The 24,975-nt window shown below is 28.7% G+C and overlaps 2 protein-coding genes across 6 annotated transcripts in view; both read left to right on the forward strand.

Annotated features, from left to right (window-relative positions):
- The window catches only part of LOC126743789 (homeotic protein spalt-major-like), a 179,236-nt gene that overhangs the window by 103,237 nt on the left and 51,024 nt on the right, over positions 1-24,975 (forward strand). The window contains exon 1 of one of the 5 annotated variants that reach the window (XM_050451011.1): positions 24,247-24,402. The exons of the other annotated variants lie outside the window; for them this stretch is intronic. The gene's annotated coding sequence lies outside the window, so the exon portion shown is untranslated. Of the gene's footprint in view, positions 1-24,246; positions 24,403-24,975 lie in introns of those variants that run through there. 5 annotated transcript variants of the gene reach the window in all.
- On the forward strand, positions 6,080-8,098 carry LOC126743790 (choline transporter-like protein 2). The gene is made up of 2 exons (XM_050451014.1): positions 6,080-6,531; positions 6,586-8,098. The coding sequence occupies exons 1-2, from the start codon at positions 6,095-6,097 to the stop codon at positions 8,075-8,077; spliced, it is 1,929 nt and encodes a 642-aa protein (XP_050306971.1). The 5' UTR covers positions 6,080-6,094; the 3' UTR covers positions 8,078-8,098.

The raw sequence follows: 24,975 nt of genomic DNA on the forward strand, positions 1-24,975 counted from the left end.
TTCCGTAAAAAAAACACATTTTTTGTATTCGGCTGTACGTCAGATTTGACAAAGCCTTATAGTAAATTGTTTGCTGGTGGCTGGTGTCTGGTTTTACCTAAACCGAAAATTTGGTAATTTTGCAATTACATTTGATTAATTAATTCAAGATTCGCTTATTAAAATTTTTGAAACTTTGCACGAGGGTTTGCCAGATTGGTCTCTTCAAAAAGTTATCTTACATTTTTTCTGTAAAATGTACAGGAAAGCCAATAATTGACCTCCTTAAAATTTACATGGGATTTCCTATGTTCCACTCGGCGACCCACCACCCGGTATATGGGTAGGAATGACTCAATAATTTAAAATTATTGAAGTATAGTAAGTTAAGAGTCAAAAAGAGAAACTCACTAGTTTTAAACGATCGACTCCTGGATAAACATAATCAATTTCTTTTTAACATCTCTGAGATCCCCTGTTCTACTCACGAGATTAAAACATTGAATGTGATTTTTGTGGTTTCATATGAGTTTCTCTAAATATGGCACAAAGACTATTATTATATTTTTTTATTATACAGTTTTAATGAATGAAAAAGAAAAATGATTTGAACCAATGAAATTTAAATTTGATTATTTTTAAAAAAATAAGAATTTAATTGAATATTCAGCTTCAGAGTTAACAAATTAAATGTTTTATTTTCAAATAAAAAATTCATTTTAACTAACAAATTTCTTCTAGGAAGTAATGTGGACTAATGAAACTATATACAAAATATTAAAAATAAAAAAAAAATAAATGGAATTAAATTTTAAGATATTCTGCAAAAAAGTTAGTAAATATCATTTTGCATTATCAAAAAAAATTAAATTTTTAAAAGGACAGTTAAATTTTATTGAACAAATTTCTTTCAGAAAATGGTAATGAAAATCGATTTCAATGAGTGACACCGCATACAAAATATTAAAAATTAAAATAAAATTTTACAATCGTAGCATGGGAGTAAACAAATTAAATTTTAAGATGGAAAATTTAATTTTAGTAAATATCTGTGTTTCAGAAAATTGTAAAGGAAAATGATTTAAAGGAATGAAACTGTACATGAAATTTTGAGAAACTTAATTAAAAATAAAATAACAGTGTTACTTTAAATTTGAAAATTTATTTATTTTAATTTTTTTCCAACCATGTAATTACTAATTATGCTTTTAAAATGTGAGAAATATAGTAAAATGTATACAGTCCTCATGTAGAAATACATTTGTCAAATAACTGTTTTTAAGCTTTTGTCCTATTTATTTGATTTTTATTTACAACAAATTTTAATCTTAAGAATTTTTTAAAATTTGCAACAACTATATTAATAATTTGCTTTAATTCCGAATTCTAAACAGTGAAAATGTCACGTTCAGACAGAGTCTAGAGAGGGTTTAATGAGAAATACGTTTTTAGTGTTAAGGAAATTAAAGATCTTTTCATTAAAGTTTAACTTGCTTTTTTTGGGTCGCTTAAATAATTTTTTTCCAGTTTATAATTGATGCTTTTACATTTAAAATGTACATTTCCACATATAATGAATAATTTAAAAACATTACTGATTTTCACACTTTCAAAAAATTCGGAAACTGTAAAAAGAAATCACCTGTTAAAAGCTAACTGACCAGACACGGGGTCCGGTGTGAGGTTGTTCCGTGTTTACAAACATGTGGAGATCTATGATGATGCACATTCTCGGTCCAACTAGACTGAACTGATCTGGTGTGTGGTGTTGCGGTCAAGGACGTTTGACAAACTTTAGCGGTGTAAAAATAACCCGGATTTATCGCTGTTTGAAATGTTAAATTGGGCCAGAACTCGTAAGACTATTTTTTTTTGTTGAGAGAGTTTAGGAATGCTTGAAATAGAAAAAAAAATATTCTTGATGAAAATAAAATATGTTGAAAAGTTTTTTGGACCTTAATATTAAATTTTCAAATGAAAGGAAATAGCTTATAGGAAATTATTGTTAAAAAAACTGGCTTTACAAATATAGACCTTTATAATTAAATGATACGTGTCTTGGGAAATGCAAAAAATTATTAAAAAAATATTATTTCCTGGTATTATTTCTACCATAACTTCAATAATAAAATTAAATTATACTCATTTCTTGTAACTGTAAAAAATAAAATTAATTTATGGCAACTTAATGGTTGAAAATTAAATTGGGCACAAAATTGAAAAAACGCGTACTAAAAATATAAGAAAGAAAAAAATTCTTAAGATTTACAACTATGAAAAGCGTTGTTCTAATAACTAATGTGTATTTATTTTCCAAATACAGAATATTACCACAAAAGCCCCTTAAAAGAGTTTTTAATAATATAAAAAACTTCTTTTTAATTTTTTTTAATAGAAAATCACATTATTATAATAAAAAAATAAGCCTTCACAAATTACGCCTTAACGTTAAATTATACATTTAAATAATTTTCATAAAAAACCTCAATTAACAAAACACGTAATCACTTGCGTACGCTAAACCGAACATACTTTTTTTCTTTAATTTTTATACAATTACCACATTGTTTAACGTAGTCCCATCAGTTTTATTATGAGCCATAAATTTGTTCATTAAATTTTAATTGATATAATAATTTATAGTTTGTAAATTGCAATAGCCATTTAAAATAATAATGTTATTGATGTAATTCAGTAATTGAGATAGCGTTTCAATGTTTGCTCGAAGGCCTGTGACTAAATATATACTCCTTGACCCTTCCGAGAAGTCAAAAATTCACTTTGAAAACTGTCATAAGTAATAATAACTCTGCGCCCTCAAGCACACAAAGCACAAACAACCCTGAAGTTTCTAATAAATGTGCTAAAATTATAAAATAAAATTGCTGGAACCCCAAATGATCTATACCAAGGCAAGCCGTTCTGCTCTATTTCTATTTGAAACCCCCTTAAAACGAATTGACGTCTTAAATTTACGATCCAACCCTTTGCTAATGAAAAAAGAGCATTTCAGTGTCATCTTTCTACAATTTAGGATCATTCTTTTAGACGCGACAATGCCAAACGTGCTAGTGCTATAAACTTCGGGTTTAGGGCCATAAACAGGTGCAAGGGCAAAGTAAATAATAGGAGCAGTGCACTTAAATGTCCGAGGTTTTAAAGTATAGCACCCCCGCAGAATGTGCTAAAATATCTTGCTTTGTTAAATGTAATAAACGTGTTTTTTTTTTTAAAGATGCATAAAATTCACCAGAATATAAGTTATTTTGAATACTAAACAACACTGTTTCCTGTTCCGTGAAACCATATAAATTTTAATGTTATTGTGGGTGGTTAGATCTGTGTTAAATGTTGGATTTATAATAAAATGGGACTTACTGACTATTTATATTTTGTATTATTGGAAATGTGAGTAATGCTTTCCTTGAAATTCAGGGCGATTTTTTTGGAGAATAAGTCATATTCCTGATATACTAAGTTACTTAAATATGAAGAAAGTTTTAAAGAATTACTTCATTTTTTGGAGCTGTAAATTTTTAAATTTTTTTTGACTGCACTTCTCTTTACATAAAAATAAATTATGGTTTTTAGGGGGATTAATGATATACTACAATTTTTTTCAGTTAGTTTCACCTCTAGAATAAAAAAATAAAAATTATCAATCGTATCCATTTAAGTTATGCCTGAGTATTATTTTATTCCAATTTATAGACTGAGTTACTTTTTTTAGATATTTCAAAATATGTTAAATTGGTATTTTATATTTATATATTGACAACCAAGTTACAGTAGGGTGTACAAGTTTTTCACTTATTATAGCTTTATTTATTTAAATTTAGCATTTAAATTGTTAAACAAATTTACAGTTAAGAAAGATTCAGGTTTGATATGTAAAATTTCTCTTCATAATAAGTCTCTGGCTCAAAATTTTATTTAAAAGAAATCAACTTTGGGAATAACATATGTATGTCTACAAATTCGATCAAAAGTATGGAAATATTCTAGTTTTTTAGTATTTAAAAGTATACTAAAGTATAACTGTTTTTGCGAATTGTAATAATGGTATTTTGTTCTTCACAAAAGTATGAAAACATACTTTTCTACATAGTTTACTTTGGTTACTTGCTCGGCCTTAAAAACTTAAAAGTTTATTAACGTATTACCAAGTACAATGGTAAAGTTTAAGTATTGCGACGCTGACCTTAAACAAAAAATGGCAGAATTATATGAGAATGGTATTAAGCAAATTGACAAAAATGTCTTGAGTTGATTTTGATTACAACGAGGCGTAAAATTGTAAAACCTGCACTTACAAGGTGCAAAGACATGAAAAAATTCAAAAATAAAGCAATCAACTTTAATAAAATCCAGATATTAGTAGGTAGCTTAAGAAGGAATATCTAAACGTTTAGCTTTTTGACATATCTCTTAGACGTCGTGTTAAAAAATCAATATTGACGAAACGGCATAGAGTGGTCAGATTAAAGTTTGCTAGAGATCACAAAGACGGATATAAAATCTTTTAGCACTTTTCAGTGATGAAAGCAAGTTCAATTTATTTGAGAGTGATTCGACAGGATTTGTAAAAAAACTTCTAGTCAAAAAGTCGACTTAAATTACATTATTTCAACTATTAACCATGGTAGAGAAAATTTGTTGATCCGCTAGTCAGAATTCATGGGCGTATGTTACTGCAAACCTTCAAGTCACAGCTTTAATTCTTGTGATAGAATTTTTTTTTGCCTTTTTAGCAGCCAGAATAAACATAGTTTTCAATGCAGTATTTGTATTTGACTTGATATAGTCTTAAATGTCTGCTTAATAAATATTAACTTACGGACGATTTTTACTTTTAAAAATAATATTTATTATTGTAAAATAAAATATTATCTTACAATTAACAACATTAATGCCAATATTTTCTCAATAATTGTTATGGTAATTTATGTTATAAAATAATAAATCCATTAATATCCATTTAAGTTATGCATTCAATTATTATTTTGGGATCTCGCGGACAGTGTTTAATTGTTATTATTAATATATAACTTTGACAACAAGTAAAACTTAAACGTAAGGTTACGTTTTTCAGTCAGTTTTTTCTGCTTTTCCTATTGGTTCAGGCTCCAATCCAATCCTGTATAAACCGTCGTCTATAATCTTCTTCTTAGGCACCTAAATAGTAAATTGTACTTTTGTAATTTAGAAAACGAAAACAACTGATGCTGATTCGCTGTCCATCCATTACTTCTAGATAGCCATCTAAGTCACACCATGACTTTCAGTCATAAAATTCATTTTTGCTTAAATGATTAAACTAGAACCAACATAGTTTTTTATGCAGTATTTATATTTGACTTAATATAGTCTTAAGTGCTTGGAATAATTATTTTAGGAGCCAATTTACTTTTGAGCCTAACAATGTTTTTTTTAAATTATTGTCGACTTTCACTTTTGGTTTTTTTATATCAAAAAACGTGAAAACTCTACCGGTACTCGATATCGGTACTAATCATAACATGTCTAATCGTCAACATATTACTACTAATGTAGGTTACTAATTATCTTATATGCCTAATTATTTCTTCTTCTTTTTATTAATTGTAATATTTACTTTAATAGTGACGTAATACCTAACAAAATAAGGAACTAATTATAAATTCACCAATATAGATTTTACTTAAGGTAACTGATGATGATGCTAATTACCAGTCCAAGCATTACTTTCAGGTAGTCATCCATTTCACTATTATTTCCAGTCATGAAATCCTTTTTTTACCTGATGGGTTAAACCATAATTAACAAAGTTTCAATGAATTAATAGAGTCTTAAATTTTTCGCATGAGGATTTTAAGCCAGTTCAGTTTTATATTCAACAATTTTTTTAAAATTCACCGACGTCTTTCACTTCCTTTTTCTTCCTAGAATTTATTATTGAAATATGTATAATATTTATTTAAGTTATGCATTGAGTTATAATTTTTGCATCTCACAAATTAAATAGAAATAATGTTGGCATCACGTACAACTTAATGTTACGTTTTACTTTTTCTGTTACTTACTGAATTTTGTATATTACAAACAGGTTATAAACCTTTGACACTAATTTGACATAATGGATATAAACCAAACAAGCCAAACGAGAAATCCGTCATCATCCCAACGAAACGTGGTCGATTTTGGTGCCACCATCCTCCTTTTCCTATTGATAATAACGTGGTTTGGCATAGGAATGTTTGCCCACCTAATTGGAAACATCAAAAGCCTCTTACACCCAAAAGACTCATTTGGTCGAAGCTGCGGCCTGGACTATCTCGTTGAGAAGAAACCATTTTTACAATATTTCGACGTGACTAATTGCGATGATGCTGGAATACCATTTGGCGGGTGTGATTCTAAACGAGCTTGTGTTGTAGAATGTCCCAAAAAGGTATTCTTATCTTCCAAAATGGGTGGGGATAGTGAGTTGATTTGTCTCAGAGGTCCAGAGTACTTGAATAGTAGTACTGATTGTGCTCAGTGGTATTTGCCTAGTGCACCATACCAAGGCAGGTTAGTGTGTTTATTTGAATAAAGAAATATGATTCTTAAGCTAGATTTTTCTAGATGTGTTCCTAACAGTGTTCCAGATGAAGACACTTTAAAAGAAATCTCCGTATTGGAGAACAGGAAAGTAGATGCTAAGACTATAAAGAGGTCTATAAAGAATATAAAGATAATATCAGAAGTTTCGCATGGTACCAAGCTGTTTATGAGTGAAATCCTAAAATATTACTGGAAAATACTTTTAGCTGCCTTTTTAATACTGTTAACAAGTTTTGCATGGTTTTTTGTTTTCATACAATTCACCAGGCATATTTTTTTATTTTCCTTGATAGTGGTCCCTTGTTGTATAACATACTTTCTACTGCACGCTTATAGAAAATATTTTTTCTATAAAAACACTCATAATAGCAATCAAGAAATAGCTAACTTTAAAAAATATGCTTGGTTAGGCACAGCTATTTTGTGTACTGTAGCAGCATTCTTCCTATTTTTTATGACGTGCTTTTGGGTCAGTGAGACTTTTAAGGGGGTAAATCTTATTAAAATATTTAATAGTAAAATGAAGTATGCATCTATTTTGGTAATCATTTCCTGGGTTCAACACGTGTTAATATTTACATTTTTTATATCAACTTTTGTCCATTTAGGTAATATCTATGAAAATACTTCTTATAATGTTACAGCTGATGATAAATGTAAAGAAGTTCTTAAAAACCATAATATAGATTTAGTAGCTTTTGCGTGTGATCCAGAATATTTTACACTAAGGAATAAATTAAATTGCAACAATGTTTTTTGTCACATAACACCACTTAAAGCAAAGCAGTATTTGTTTCTTCAGCTTTATAATGCCTTAATGTATATTTTTATGAGCTTTTTTATATTATCTATACAACAAATGACTATTGGGCTAACACTTTCTTATCCAGTTAGTATTAAGTTCTTGTTTAGTAGCTTAGGCATAGTATATCGTTATCACATGGGAACAGCACTTATTGGAGCAATATTAATAGCCTTATATAAATATCTTTGCCTTAAATTAATATTAATTTGGACAGCAAGAAAGAGCAAAGCTTCAAAAGCCATAAGTAGATTAAGCTGTTGTATCTTATATTGGAGATTCAATGAAAAAATTTATAACGTTATTGATACGGGTGTTTTAAACATTTGTGTAATTTTTAATAAAAGTTTCCTTAAGGGATCAAGACTTTATAGAAAAGTCGCTAACCCTGAATCTCTCAAAAGGGTTAAAAATATAGGGTCGATTTATTATATTTTATTTTATCAGAAATTAATGATAACCTTTATTTGTACAGGTGTATGTTATTTATTAATTTACTTCCTTAAATCCGATACTCCAATAGCTTATTCTTTTTTAGTAGTATTATTTACTTTATATTTTTCGTATGTTACTTGCTCTCTTATATTTGGAGTGTACACCATGAAGTTAGATGCCTATTTAATTTATATTTTAATTAGTTTTAGTCAGGGGGAATATGATTTGGAGAATATGCCTAGTTCTAGTTTACCTAATTTACTATTAGAGCAATAAATGTTAAGTTATGTTTCTTTATATTATTGTTTGATTTATATTTATAATAAGAATTATGCAAGGGTCCTATGCAGCAAGGGCTAGAAAATTATTCACTTTTAGGATTTTTATAAAATTTTAAAATTTATTTGAAGTGCGGGTATAAAAAACAACTATAATATACCTTGAATATAATTAATATTAATTTAATTAAATTAAATTGCATTTTTTTAAATATATAAAAATCTACTTTTTTTGCGATTTATCTTTTATGTTTCTAAATCAAAGTCAAAATTTCAAAAATATTAAATTTAAAATATAATTTATTTTATGTAAGTTTATGTTTTATAGCATCTAAATAAAATTATTATTTCATAAATATATTTATGAGTGGTATCTGTATATCCAATTCAGAAGAGCCAACTTTTAGAGCTAGAAATTGTAAAGTTACTATCGTTTTCATTTAAGTTATGCATTACCTATATCTTAAATTTAGTAAGCAAAGGCTTTATTTAATGCGAAATAAAGAAGAATTTTATTTTTAATATAAAATTTAGTTAACTATGTAGTTGCTTTATAAATATAAGGTTTATGCATAATTTAAAAGGATATTATATTCTTACTTATTTCCTGAAATAGATTGAATAAAAGAGTTTAAAGTTAAACCTTTACTGCAGAACAGAGCAGTAAAATAAAACATCTAGAAATTAATTTATTAAAAATCTTTTGAATATATGACAGATTTAATTAAAAATATTGGTGATTAGATTAAAATTAAAATCCTCAGATCCCTGATTATTGAAAATATATTAGATCCCTGGCATTGAGGTCATTTTAAGCTCGGTATGTTTTTTTGGTTTCATTTCGAATATTTGAAGTAGTTTAACATTTTTTCCAGGCAATTGAAGCTACACGTTTTTTCCAGTATTTCAAATAAATTGTTAGTAGATGCATGAAGTAAGATTGTAACTATTATTGTTACATTGTAAACAAATTAGTTAGAAGCAAATATATCATATATTCCATAAAAGTAAAAGCAGTGTTACGCATGGCAAAAATAGATAAAAGTTTCAGGTATCAGGTACAATTTTAATATGATGCTGTATGATAATTTTTGTAAAATAAAAGTACGTAATAACCAACAACCAAAAAGGTACTATAAAAAAGTAAAAATGCTTGTTTTTAGAAAAACATGTATATGTTTCATTCATTAATATATTGATCCTTAGTAACAGTTCAACAAGTAATTAGAAAATAATTTTCGTGTTGAAATTAACTTTTTATAGCCACATACAAGTGTTATGTAATTTAGGTGCTTATATTGTATAGCAATGGGATATTTATCGTAAAGGCATTTTAAACTTGAATACCATTCACAAGGAAATTTTTCCAAAAGCAGTAACTATTAATATTTTTTTAAGAGAAATATAGATTTTCTCTCCCTTTACACTAATCCTAAACAACTAATTAATATGCATATAACTTTTTTTGATATTGTGCATTACTTTAATGTATATCATGCAGGTTATCTTCAGTATATTTTAAGAAGGGCTGTTCAAAAATTTTACTATATAAAACTAGAGAGTTACAACTTAAACTCTTACTACAGGACAGAGCAGCGAAGTGAGGTCTCTGAAAGTGAGTTTCTCAATAACTTTTCAGATATATGAGATTAATCTTAAAATATTAGAGATTTGATTGAAACTCTTAGACCATTAGTCTTTGATATTATAGGGGAAAAGTTATATACTAAAGGTCTATATGGATAAAAAAACAAGATTGCAACTGTTACTAAAATTATTCTATTTTTCAAAAACTGGCTTTTTTACGAAAATATTAATAACCTTTTAAACATATTTGAACCAAAATGTTATTTGTATTAATTATATAAATATAGTAAAATAAGTTTTTGTTATTAATAGAGGCTTGATAAATATAACTTGTAAGTAGAAAATTTGTATCCTTATAACAAAAATCAGTTAGGCATGCATAACTTAAACGGATATGATGCTAATAATATATGATTTTTATAATAGAATATTACCGCTGATAATCAATTTAGTAATAAATTTATAGATAAAAACAAGAAATATCTAATAATCAAAAATGTGCTATAGAAAAGTGACAATGCTTAATTTAAGAGGAACATAAATACTAGTTTTAAGTCGCTAATATATTGACCTCTAGTAACAGTTGAATTAATTAAAAAAGAATTTTTAAGGAAAAAATAAATTTTTATAGGCACATACAAAATATTAAGTCACTTACAATGTAAATATATTTTAAATTTGAGTATCTTTCACTAGAAAATTATTCCAAACCAAGAGTAGCCACTGTTCCATATATTTTAAATATTTTTCTTAAGTAATAATTTCTATGTTTAAGGACTTTAGTCCATATAGCCTGAAATCTCCAGCTGAGAGGAAGTAATTATCTCTGTGTTAATATAAAGAGTTTGAAAGACGATTTAGCCCTTCAGCTCTAAAAATAGGGTTAAAATATGTTTATCGTTTAAAAATCAACTATTTTATTTAACAATAGCTTTACACTGCTAAACAACTACATACATAGAGAATGTTTTTAAAATTATTATGCATAACTTAAATGTGCATTATGCACGTTTTAATGCAATAGCGTTTTTTAATGTTCTAGCAATATTAGCATCACAAGGAGAATCTGATAAGAGTTTTCGTTGACTTACTAATTTTTTGGCTAACATATCTACGATCTCGTTACCACTTAACCCTATATGAGCCGCTCAGAGGAAAAGTGGTATATGTCAGTATTTTTTAATTTTTGAGTTATACCATTAATTATGTTTCTACTGGCCTAATATATTCAGTCGAAAACTGGTATAAGTCAAAATTTTAACTTAGCTAAGATAAGAACTTCATAGCAACATAATGGATTCGTTCGCTGGAATAGTGGTATAAGTCAAGGCACCACGCTGTTCCGATGTCGCGCCAGGTCATATTAAACTCGCTTTTTCTTGTTTAGTCAGGTTTTTTTAGTGTTATGGTACGTAGTGTGTAGATCAGTTACTGTAGCTAAGAAAAAAGATATGATAGAACTTCTTCAGTGGATTCCCCCGATTCAGCATCAGTTCTTCCTGGACTTACTGACAAAAGAAGATGCTGTTGACAGTGGTCCATTATCCGATTCTGATGAAGATTAATTTGTTTAATAACTTGTTTCTACTCTCCTTACTGTAAGTTTAGTATGTAAGATAAGTAGTAGTAATGTTTTGCTCTTCAAGCTCTATATTTTTTGAACATTTTTATCAGTAATAGATATCATAGTAAACATACTACAGCTATTTTTCTTTGGTTCATCAGTTTTGTGAAATTTGGTTAACTTTTACAAGGAAAAGTGATATAAATCACCAAGTTATACCACTTTTCCGCTATGTTTTTGAAAAAAACTTACTGGAAGAATGATATTGGGCGGCAAAAATGTAATTAATGGACGCAATCAGTAAAAATGTTTACCATATGAAATTTTAGTACAGGGTTATTATAAATACAAAAAAGTAAAGAAGATGTTACTGTGATTTTTTAATTCATCCAGATGCAAAATATCAATTTTCCAAATTTCTACTTTAAGGGAGTTAGACCACTTTTCCGCTGAACGGCTCATATATGCCTTAACCCATATAAATGTAAAGTTTTTAATCTATTAAGTTAAATCTGATAAGTGTAATCAGTTTCTTAATTTCCCATCTTATAGAATTTATCTTATTTGGCTAGGCGTATCTGTTTTCAATTACTTGAAGTACAGATATTAAGTCTATTAAAATTAAGTGCTTCTCTAATAGCAATAACTACAGATTTAAATATGTTGTAATGCTTATTAATTTGAAGTTAGTATCTTATATCTATGGGAGGAATATACATTTTTGCTACTTTACTTTTAGCATTTTTTAAAGCATCTTAATATATTTGTATGCCAATAGAGTAATTTTTTATTCCTAAAATAGCAGGTTTTTATTAATTATCGGATAGTCAGTAAACAAAGTGCTTCCTGAGGAGCTTAAATTGTCAGATTGTGAAAAATCAAAAAGGGTAATTAACTCCAATTGGGTACAACTCTTGATACATATCATAAATTTTTATTTTGTATTTAGATTTTTGTGTTTCATAAGAAACTTGGAGCAGAATATGCTGCGTCTCAATTACATGAGAGGTGTTAATGCTTCAACTAAAATGAGTTTAACAAGTATAAAACGCATAGCATCAAAGCTAATACCTAAGGCGTATTAATTACTATTAACTTTAAGTAGTATTGGAGGCAAATAAGGCCGTCGTTACCTTACATCCTCACCATGTTTTTGTGACGTATCTTAGAAAATTAGATCCTCTTTCACAATTAGAAAAATATTTTGTTTAAAAAAAAGCATTCCAAAGACTCCATAGAAAATAAAACTATTACAATCATTTTTTTTTAAATTTTTGTGCATAACTTAAATGTGCCTGATACACGTTGCCTTAAATATATTTTAGTAAGGGCTGATCAAAAAAGCTACCTATATAATATAAAACTAGTTTTATTATCAGTGCCTACCAGGGGGAACATTATGAGCACAAAAGCCATAACATGACCAATATGTCCGAAAGCACCATGCTGTTGATGGGAATCCGTAACAACAGTTCCGAACCATGTATCTATTTGTTCAGTACCGGTATTATTTCTTGTCCACCCATCAAAAACTGGTTCTGACTTCTAAATACGAACATACCCGACTAAGGAGCCAGTTGATTGCATTACTAAAAGCCGACGTTTTAGATCTAAATTTAATGGGTATGTATTTATTAAGAAACGTATCACACACCGGGGACCCAAGCAAGAATATTACCATCAGCTTCTGTAATATACCAGTAAGGTAAGGTAATAAAGAAGCTTATGAAGGAGACAAACAAAGGTAGACAGGGGCGGGACTTGGAAGAGGTAGAGCCAATCTAACTTCATCATAACTCGCGGACCCGACCAATAGGGATTCGAATACCTCTTTGACCGCTCACATAAACTACCTGTGTCAAGTAATATACATACATATAAGCTGTAAACGGAGAACGGACGTAACGAGTCTCGATTTAAACGTCGAGTCAGATTTTATGCACGCGCAGATTTCAGGTTCGCCAATTGTTAACATGACTTGTTCTGTATTCTGCATGGATGAGGCTTTAAGGGGATATCTTGATGCTTCTTTCCTATGCTCTGCATAAAATGTCAATAAATTGTTCGACTAAAAATTTAGAATCTATGTTTAGCTTGTCAAAAGAAAAAAGTGGTAGTATTTTAGGATTAAGCTTATTTGATGCAAAAGCTCTTGCTATCTAAGGAATCTTAATTTTATTTTAGATAGTAAAGGACTTTACAAATGTTCCAATAACAGTTTTTTTTATTTATATTTTGTATTCTGCTGAAGTCTAGCCGGTTCTGTATTTGACAGGGATGTATTGAATCTACGCAAAACATCTATACAACCATAATTCCACTAAAACTGACTTTTTACAAAGAAAAAACATTTAAAATAATAAAGATTTAAATGAATTTTTATGTTTTTGTTATTTGGAAAAAAAATATATCATCGTTTTTGATTTTTTTGTTATGACTCAAAAATTTAATTAATAGGCATTACAAAGTATATATAGTAGTAGCTTAAAACTGTATGAGACATTACACACGTAATAGATCAAAGATTATAGTAGTTGTATAATTTAAGAGAAGAAATGTTTTTAACTCATACTTAAGCTTTAACATATTAAAATTTCAAAACTGTTAGGTAACTAGTTCAAACGAGAAATTGATATAAAGGTAAAAGATTTTTCAAACAATAAATATTTCAATTAAGGAACATTGGACGTCGCTTTATGCCTAATTTTAATACCGTGAAGGGTGGACCTAATAACAAAATTACTATGTATTTGCGTATTTCTGACAGAAAAATTAATAATCTGATGCTGAGAACCATGAAGTGTCCAGTGGTCTTCCATTCTTAGTTACTCATAAGGTCACAACTGTTTAGATAAAAAATAAGTCTACAACAAGCATTTTGCATTACTTGGACTTTATTTCCTTTAAAGAAACTAAGGCAAGCAAAATGTCTAAAGTCTCAATAGTTGAATCTTTATAGAACTAAAGACTTTATTTTTCTTAAGTTTAAATTAAGATACCACAACTTGAAAATAGGCTTTCTTCCTAACTTCAGCAACATGATATTAAAATTTTAGTTGTGCATCCAATATTAGATGCAAGTTGCGAGCCATGTCCACATACTCAAGCGAAATATGATCAATACAAATCTTTATATTATTTTTCCAAAAATCAACCTTAGACTTACTTGCAAATAACATCACGTTAGATTTAATTGTGTTTAAATTAAAATTATCTCCTGACGATAAATGGCAAACATGTTCAAGTTTTTTATTAGCTACATCAACTCAATGAAGTTATTAGGGTCAAATGAAAAATACAACTGTGTACCATCAGCATAAGCAATAATCTTGGAGTATTTTAAAGAGGTTACTATATATGACGTACAGAAAATAAAAAGTAAAGGTCCAAAATTAAACCCATTATATACCATATTTTATGGGAAAAAAATTTTAATGAAAAGACTTGTAGGCCAATTACACAACGAGGAATTTGAAAATTTTATAATACAGTGGCATCCTATTGATTGGATTTCGTCTCAGAAAACATCTCCTATAATAAAAAGTTCGAGTGAAACACAATTGCAGGCCAAAAATTTGGGTTAATCATAACAAACTCAACCAGTAAATATGTAGACCCAAATCCTACTTGGGATATTCATACAGCTACACATAATCTATCTGGAAAATTGAGGAGCAAAGTATTCTTGCTGAGAAACGTATATGATTGTGTATCTCAGAGTACAATGCTAAATTTTTATAAATAATATATATAATTTAATATATATTATTTTATATAATATTAGATAATAAAAATATATTCATTTCTCTTAAATAATTTTAACACGTTAGTATTTGAGCGAAACATTAATATTTTTTGAGCTTTTTGTTTAACAAAAAGTATTATCAATCCTTATTCTTATGTTAGTTATGTATCAAAAACTTATATTTTTTTATTTCTACATACATACAATTTCTACAAAAGTGGCAACATTTTGTATTGTAATTTAATTGATTTACTTTAAGCATTTAAAGGCTTTTAAACACATTTCGATAATAGTTTTCTCACATTCTGGAAACTTAAATTTGGCGATTTTTCATCTAATTCTTGATAAAATTTTCGTCAATGTACCTATTAATAATTATTTTTGTAGTTATTAAATTATAATAATTTGTCTTTTATTTGTTATATAGCCAAAAATATTCATATCCATTTTGGTTATGCATGCAAAACTTATTTAATTCTATAATTCTCTTATATTAAAGTAAATATTCCACAGAATTGTCGTAATTCGATCGATTTATTTTAAACTTTTAATTGTTATTTAATGGTTTCTTCGTAATTCATCTCAAAATGAAAGAGTTATTTTAATTTGATTTATTTAAACACTTTCTAAAGAACTAAACAACAGAACGATATATTTTCTACTTTCCAATTTTAAATATATATTCTGTTTATTAAATTTTGGATTGAATATTATTATTTTTTTGTAATCTTTAAAATAATTGTAGGATTGGAGTGTTTTAATATAACCTCCTCTTGTATGTAAAAGACCCCTTTTTGTATATAAAATATATTGTAGTTTATCAAAAATAACGTTAATGAAAATACCTATTTTATCATTGGATTTTCGTTTTAAATCCTTCTGCAATATAAATGTATAATCTGTAAACAGGTTATAATCATATCCATTTTTGTTATGCATCAAAACTTACTTTATGTTATAGAGACCAATAATGCAAAAATCCTGATATGATATTATGTTTTTTCTCCATGAAACCATTGTATCCCTAAAGAAATCCAATATGGTACAGTAAAGCTAGACGGTATAAAATTTACTTGCGAGGAACGCATCGAAATAACAACACACCTACATAACCCTCTCGATTCAAGAAAATTCTTAACGCGAAGTTATATGTAAACTTAGAGCTGTTTCCGTTTCCTGCAGTTAAAAATTTTGACTTGAAAAAAAATTCCCTGTTAAAAAATACAAGCTTTAAATTTTTATATTAGCAATTTTAACTTATTGAACCAAAAAGCTTTTAGGAACAAAAACTGATTAATCTGGAAATAAAGACACAAGACTAACCTTCTTTTTTTTTCTCTTTGGAATCTTATCAAGTAGATTGACCTTTTCGAGTTTAAAACCCACTCATGTTTTTGTTGATACAACCAATATGGACTAGGCTACCATAGTTATATATGATGATTTAGATTAATGCTTCGTGAGATAAAATCTATGAGGTAAATGATTTCACTGCTCCTCGTTACTTAAACTATACGTTTCAGCAACGCAATTTGCCATAAAACTCTTCCAATTAGTAAATTTTTCTCGAAATTAATTCAAGACGACCGTAAAGTCCATCCAAAAATAAAAACTATTTAAACTGGGCTCTAAGATGTCTATGAACCTATGCACCGAACAGCTAACAATGTTCCACATAACTCGAGCCTAAGAATTGATGTAAGCCTTAGTGGAGCGACTCTCCACTTTACACAAACAAGATTAAATCGTGTATCTTTTCATACTGTTTTTGAAACAAATTCTAATTTTAATAAATTTAATAATTCTAAGCTGCTCGCATTCTTTGTAAAGTCAGAGCCCTAATGATGGTCTATGGCTGAAAGCGCTAGGCAAATGTCAATATATTTCTTACGCTGAATAGCTAACTTTATTCTATTTGACTTTCTCGATAGTCAATTACAGTGTACAACTGAATTAATTCAATAAATTTAGTATCTATAAAAAAGAATGATCATATCCGTGTTTGTTATGCACGAAAATTTACTTTAGGTTAGAGACGAATAATGCAAAAATCCTGTTATGAGACCCTATTTTTTATTCATGAAATCGTTGTGTCCCTAACGAAATCCAATACGATATAGTAAAGCTAGACGACATAAAATTTACTTGCGAGGAACGCATCGAAATAACAACACACCTACATAAACCTCTCGATTCGACAAAATTCTTAACGCAAACTACAAGCAATTCAGATAGTGTTTTCGGCCTTGGAATGGGTGGCAGCCGGCTCGGTTCAAGGCGATCCCATAACCTGATCAATACGTTTGCACTCGCCAACGAACCCGAGTTAATGATCAATTCTGCTTAATTAAAATTAAAATACGAAGGTGCAATGGTACCGATATGCGAGCCCTGGCCGCCGCATCTCTTCTTGTCCGCTCGCATTGCGAATTACGACCTACATGAACCATAACTTCTATGTTACATATTGGTTCCCTTGTCCCTATCAGTCCGTTTATTTGCTTTTCGTTTTTTAGTACTGCGTATTTCGATAATTGTTTCGATATGGGGTTTAATGTATTTAATCAAATCGATATTCAACGGAGATTAGATCTGAATTGGGAAGAGCAAAGAGTTTCTTAGACGCCATCGTGACCATACTGCGATCTGATTTAAATTCCTTATTTGGAAGTAACCAGCACACCCTATTGTTAGCTCGATGTTACGTTTATATTTACACGAAAACATTGCTTTGTTATAAGCAATTTATTGTTGTATTTAAATTAAATGCACCTCGGTATTCACACCGTACGATTTTGGTGTATTGTATAGACCAGGAAATCACGCAATTGCTCGTTGGGTTGTCGAGATATGTGCTAGGCTATAGGTTAAATTTTAATAAACTGTATAAAGTGTAAATTTAAAGTATTCCTAAATTTCCTTAATTGAAGATAATGTTTATACTTTTATAAAAGAAGAATTACAGATAGAAGAGGATTAAAGCGTTTATTGCTTATGGCTCCTTTCATAAAATTGATCAAATATGATTATTTACTTCACTTCCAAAGACATTCAAATTTAGGAAAAAAAAATTTAGTTTAGCTAACTTTTGATCAGAGTTAACACATTTTGTATTTTTATTTTAACAGTTTTTTTTTGTTATTTTACAGTTTATGTCTAAATATCTGATTACGTAAAACTTTCAGTTGCCTGTGAAAATAATATGATCCAGACCTCAGGATGTCCCTTTTTTGAACTTAACTATGAAAACTTAGATTAATAAAATTATAAACTTTTGTATGGAATATATAGGAATAGTGTTTATCTTGATAGTTGATAAATTATATAGGATATTTTATTTTGTGCCTAACTATGGGAAATTGGGCATAGAGCATTTCAACAGTTATGAATGATTAGACAACTAACACCAATTTGTTGTAACATAATTTCCCTATTAAAATTAATAAATTGACCCACCTCTATCTAATACACTATGTTTTGTTTGAAATTTTGGCTTTGTTTGACTTTTTTGTATAATAAAAGCCAATTAATAAAGTGTTTTATGACAGAAACTCAAAAATTGAAACTCTAAATACATAAATTGACAAAAAAAAATCCATTAAGAAAATAGTTTTATTACATTAAGAAATTTTTTTTATTCCAAATAATGCATTTTCATCCTTCAATAAAATTAAGGCGTGTTTTATAAAAAACACATATGTCCAAAATCCAACATTTTCAGGAAATGAAAAAAACATTTTGTTTTAAAACAAATTCATTTCTTCATAATTTTTTTATTAATTAGAGCGTATATTAAGCTAATATATTTAATTCTTGTTTAAAAAAAATAATTCTAATATATTTGTTAAAAATTTGATAAAACTATTGGACATAAGTTGTTCTTGCAAGAAGAAAAAGTTAAATAAGAAAAACATACGTTTTATTTAACAAATTTAAACATAAAATAAATTCTAAACAAGGATTAGTTTAATAGTTTGTAGTAAATTAATCTTCACATCCACTACTATTATCATCTTCTTCATTAATGTCCATGTTATCAGGGTAAGTATTATCCAGAATCCATTCATAGTAGTTTTTATTAGCTACAAGACGTAGTAACGGTAACAGTGATCTTAAATTCTCAGCTTTATTTGAAGCAAACGGAAGAGGTTCCTTGTAAAGCCTTTCCAGTTGGATGTTGCATGATAAATTTGCTTTGGCCACAATACTGCTTCTGAATGGGCCACTGTATGAATCCTTTAAAAAAAGTAAAGATGTTTGGTTAGTTATTTTCATAATCCTAATTTTTCTAATGTTGATAGCTGGCTTTGGAGTTTTTAGGAAAAAGTTGCAGGTCGCAGTTTTTATATCAAAAAAATCGTATTGCTTCATTTTTATCAAATTAAATTGGTTAGGTTTCATTCTGGCATTTAAAATCATATTTTCCCAATCCTCTGGTATCTCGGCTCTCTCTAGGCGTCTTTTATTTTTCTCTATCAGAGCAAAATCCGAATCGTTTGTCAAAAAGGAATAACCCCTCATTGGAAATATGTATTCTTCTGAATCGACGATTTTTAGAATATTGACCAAGGTGTGCAAAAAATGAGCCATTACGTAATTTTTATTTTGCCCTGGGCAACCGTCACTAAAAATAACCAAACTGCGGTTATGGATGTGGTTTTTAAGGAAATGCAGTAACATCGAAGTGACTTCATTGGCCCCTAGTGTACATCCAAACATTATCAGTTCCAAGGTCATGTATACCAAAAACATTATACCAAAGTTGACGGCTATAAAAAACAGGGTTAGATGGTATGTGAGGAAAGGGCAAATTTTGCATAAAATCAAAACTGATACACCTTACTTCTCCAGCTTTTGCTTTGATTTTAAATTTTCGTTTTAGGTCTTAAAAAGCTTCAGCTTTACGAATGTGTATCTCCTTTTCTAATTCTAATCTATTTCGTTCTTCTATGTTAAGATCTGTACGGTTTAGTTGCTGAGCAAGTTTGTCGCATTCTGAACAAGCGTCAGATCTTGGAAATCCAAATTTAATGTTAAAATATGTCTTAAATACTTTCCAGTAACTTTTATATGGTATGTTTATATTATAACTTTGTAGGAACATTCTATGCATATCCCTTAACGTAAGAGATTCTGGTAAATAGGAACAGTTTGGATTTTTACGACGTGAATAATGCGAGCGACTAGCGGAAAATGATTTTATATGGATTTTAATAAGTCTTGTAATGTGATCTGGAGTTTTTGTTGGCCTGTTTCCATGTATTCCTCTTTTGTCGTTGGGAGAAGCTCCAGTAGTCATAAGAGAATCTCGAATTCGCCTTAAACGAGCATCTTTAATGCCATATAGGCTGAGAAAAGCTTTCTTACACACATTTATTTCAGATTCATCCACCCTTATTTTGTAAGTAAAACTTGCACCGTGAGTTTTTTTATTTATTTCAGATCGGGGACGTCTTCTAATAACATGGTTCATTGATATGAGACCACTTAAATGAGAATCTTGATTATTTTTGTCAGTCATATTATTAAACTGGGTAAGAATGGTAATTCTATTTTCTTCAGCAACTTTGGAAAAGCCGGAATTTTTGCAACTATAAAAAATTTTTTTTTTATTGGAAAACCCACACTTAAAAAATATACCCTCTAACATACCTGCATGCTTCGCCAGTTTTACACGCTAAAACACGTTTGCCCTTGTGATTTATGTGCTCTTCACCACGAACTTTTAACTCTTTGATCACTGTCTCCTTCTTTATTTTCTTTGGCTTTTTTGTAGGCCAATTAGTTAACTTCTTCACGATCTTGCATTTTTTTTAGTATAATTTTTGAGCAAGAAAAAGCAAATTCTAACCTCCAGTCAAAAATCACAAGAACACGTCTGGTTTATAGACAAAACAATAACAAACTGACTAATAATTCGAGCGCTTCAGCGAGATATTACGACAAAAAGCACACATGTCCGATCCTGTCGCACGGACTAATGCTGTATTTGGGGGAAAAACAATGGACATGTGTGTTTTTTGCAGAATTATCGAATTTTCAATTAGCTCTATCTTAGTCCTTGTACCGTTTTTGTAAAACATGCCTCAATTAGATACTTTTCTTGATCTAACAATAAATATTTAAATATTATTTGGTTGCTGTTAAAAAATCTTATGGGTCATTAAGTAGTTCTCTTAAAGCAATATTGTACAATGAAGATCAAAAAAGCATATTAGAACGAAGTGTAGAGTATAATTAAAATTATTCTCACCTGTTGGGTGCCAAAATGTACCAAAATTATAAATAAGAGTAAAAAAACTAACATTTACTTAAAATGGTAAAAAATAACGGCCATGATATATAAACTTTTTGATGACACAAATTTAAAAATTAAGGACACGTAAATTTCCAAAATAAAATTTAATAAAGAATTTAATTTTAAAAATATAAAAAGCTAATTTTTTATATTAAAATTTAAAAAATAATTAAAATAATGCAGTTAGAATTTCTTCATAAAATTATATGCTTTCCCTAAATTCACAATAAATATTTAAATACTCTTTTATGACTCGATTGCTGTTTAAGAATCTTACTGGTTCATTAAGTAGGTTTTTTTAAAGTAAGTGTTGTAACGTATAAAAATTATAGACTTATATAGATTGAAAAAGTATATTATATATAAAAGTTTTACCTATTGGGCACCAAAATGTAAGAAAAATATTTAAAATAAAAGTCGCACAACTAAAAGTTACTTAAAATGATAAGAAATAAGGGTCATGTCATATAAACCTTTAAATGGCATAATGCCAAAAACAGAAATTTATAACACATAAAGAAATTAGTTAAAACTTATAAAAAGCTAAATTTCTGGTATTACAATTAAAAAAATACTTAAAATAACGCACTTTTATATCTTAATAAAACTATATATTTTTCCTTGAATTCACAATAAAACTTTACATATTAAATCGATTGTTGTTTGAAAATTATAATGATTTATTAAGTAGCTTTTACAAAATAATAATGTTTTAAGAAAGAACAAGACCAACACAAACTTGTATAGATTAAATTAGCTCGTATAAAAATGATTGTTGAAAAATTAAATTTTTTCTCTGACAGGCTACTCAGTGTAATTCTTTTTTATTCTTAAGAATTTTTGGATATTTAAAAAGGATTTTTAGAACAGTTTAGGTGTTTTTTGGTTAAAATATGTCAAATTTTACTCGCACAAACTCTAGGTAGTAGTTTTCTTAAAATATAAATTACTGAAAGAAAATTTTAAATGCTTTTTATGTATTTGGTACTAAAAGGGCATTATTATATATCTCGTGTGCTTTTCTCCAGATTTTAGGAACTTTAAAGACAATTTTGGATAAAAATGTGTTTCTGAGATATGATATGAAAAAGTTCCTGGAAGACGTACAAAATGATTAGAGAGACTGAAAAATAAAAAAATTCCTTTGCAATTTTTGGGCATTAAATGCCTGGAAGAGATAAAATATTACGTTAAATTATGACAGATATCCGAAACTACTTAGAAAAGTTGAGACACGTAAAAATTTGTATGAATTACTCTGAAGAGCCAGAGCAGCTTTGAAATACCTGTAATATTTAAGAATTAATTCAAAAGCTTGGAATAGAATAAAATCCTAGTTCCAGAGTCTCAAAAATATGACCCGTTATTTCCAATGCCAGGAAAATAAAAATTATTGTAATGAAATTTAGGAACACACTTATTTTGACAACTAAAACTAAACAATTAAAACTGAATAACGTCACAAAACGCGTCCTTTTTAAAGATCCGTGGAACAATTTAGAAATGTTTAAAATTTTGTTCATTGTTTTTACCGAAAGAGACTACTAGTTTTTAGAGAATTCTGACAGTCAAAGCAACCAAGTGTACAAATTCTAGAGAATTAAAAATAGAGGGATTTACAATAATATAATCTGAATAACCTAAATTGGGGCTAAAGTGGGGTCTTTAAACAAGATAAACTACTTAAATGAAAGCATTAAACTAAACAACCCTAAATAAATACTACTAATCTACTTTAACTACAAAATACGAATAAAATACCTTAAATTTTCATAATAATAGTAAATGCTAAGATGGTCAAAATCCTTAAAATGCAAACCTCGATCCTCTGCTAAAAAGGAAGACTTTTCAGGTATTTTTCAATTTCTATTTGAACATTTTGTTCTAAAAACGTATTTTATTATATAAATTGTGGGCATTTTATTTGGATTTTGAATCTTCCAGAATTTTTAGTAAAATTGATATCATTTCAATTTATCAACGATGAAGATAAAAGAAAATATTAAATATTACTATCTAAAGAGAACAAGGCTGATGAATACGTATCCCTGAATCAATTTATTAAACTAAGAAAAGAGAATAAAACGTCAGAAATAACGCAAGTTGAACCTGCGGGCGGAAAACTAAATTACATTTTATAAAATCCAGGCAATGCAATGCATTTAAAACTTAAAGTTTACATAATGCGCGATATGCCGGTAACAACATATATGGCCTCGAGATAATGGCAATCACAAAAGACAGTGCAGACCGATAGAAAAAAAATATAGAGGGCAATGGAACGAGCAACGCTTGGAGTTATCTATAAGAAACCGAATCAGAAAAATAGAATTAGCTAAAAAAGCACAACTAGCTCAAGATTGGCAGGAATGGAAAGGACTCGGACGAGTCTATGTGCAGGAGTGCACCAAGTAAGGCTGATCAAGAAGAATTAGATGAAAATTATATTGTAATATGATTTATCTACTATATGAAAAAAACTACAATTTAAAGCCTATAGCCTTATAGAAAACCTCTATATTTAATTCGTTCTTAATTATAAAGCATCCTTAACTTCGAGTATGTACAATGGTGTTCTCTTAAGTCTAACTCCATATACATAACTCTCACCAATAAAACTAGTATGGAAATTTGAAAGAAAATTACAATTTGTATATAAACCTCAAAAAATAGTGACAGACATAGAACATAAAAACAAAATCACCAAAACCCAACAACCCGATCATCTGGCATATCGCAGTCATCACATCGTTATCCGAAACCCCAAAATTAAAAGGTAATTTTCAGCTCATTTAACTTAAACCACCCAAAAATTCTATTTTTAGCTAGAGTCTTTTTCATCTGCGGGGTGTGAAAAACAAAAGCACGAGGGGGTTGAGGCACGAGCCTCCCCACAGAACGCGCTTCCGTTTTCGTAAACCTGGAAACAGCCTGTTGTCATATGTGACGCGACTTCTGGATTCCGAATATTTAAATACGCTCTTCCGTAGTAAAATGACGTGTCGCGCCCATATTATTGTTTGGGGGAATGTTTTTTTTTGTTTATAATACGCGTGCTTATGCCGTTACGGTTTTTTTTTAAAGGTTTTTTTCTGTTTACGTTTTGCTTCCGCGTGTTTTAGTTGAAGGGTAAGTTTTTGTCAGAATATGGTATTTATATATATTTTTGTGAGGGCAGATGGCGTAGGATGTAATTTTTAAATTTAAAAAGACATTAAAAAGTTTTTTTGGGGGTATGGCTTATAAATAAAGCATTGGGAGACAAGGTTTTTATTTACTTGTTTTTTAGTTTGCCGGAAGAAGTTATGAATTTTAGTCATCTAGAAAAAAATTCAATTTGAAGATTCTTCAACTTTCATAGATTGAAAAAAAAAATTGTAATTTTATATGAAAAACATAATTAATAAAATTGATAAAAGAACGAAGAAAAAATATACACAAGAATACCTACATGAACTAGATATACTGATAATCCTACTCAGATCAATTTGTCCATTCTCAAAGAAGTGCCTGTAAGTAGCCTCAACTTATTCTGATTATATTATTTAAATAATATTTCTCAGAATTCGGTACATTTTGGCGCCCAACCCCAATTTTTATTTTAACCTACACTTGTTGTTTTTGACTACCTAGAAGTCATTAACTGCTTTTATATATCATCTAAGATTTCTTGTCAAGAAAGCTTTGCTATTTCTGGTTTCT

Source organism: Anthonomus grandis, chromosome 13 (assembly GCF_022605725.1).
Source record: "Anthonomus grandis grandis chromosome 13, icAntGran1.3, whole genome shotgun sequence".
In the NCBI taxonomy this organism is placed as follows: Eukaryota; Metazoa; Arthropoda; class Insecta; order Coleoptera; family Curculionidae; genus Anthonomus; species Anthonomus grandis.

What these genes read in the sequence shown, in the direction of transcription:
- LOC126743790 (XM_050451014.1), top strand. Translation starts at nt 6,095, where the DNA reads ATGGATATAAACCAAACAAGCCAAACGAGAAATCCGTCATCATCCCAA. An exon ending in AGTGCACCATACCAAGGCAG is followed by an intron (nt 6,532 to 6,585) that starts GTTAGTGTGTTT and finishes AGATTTTTCTAG; the next exon opens with ATGTGTTCCTAACAGTGTTC.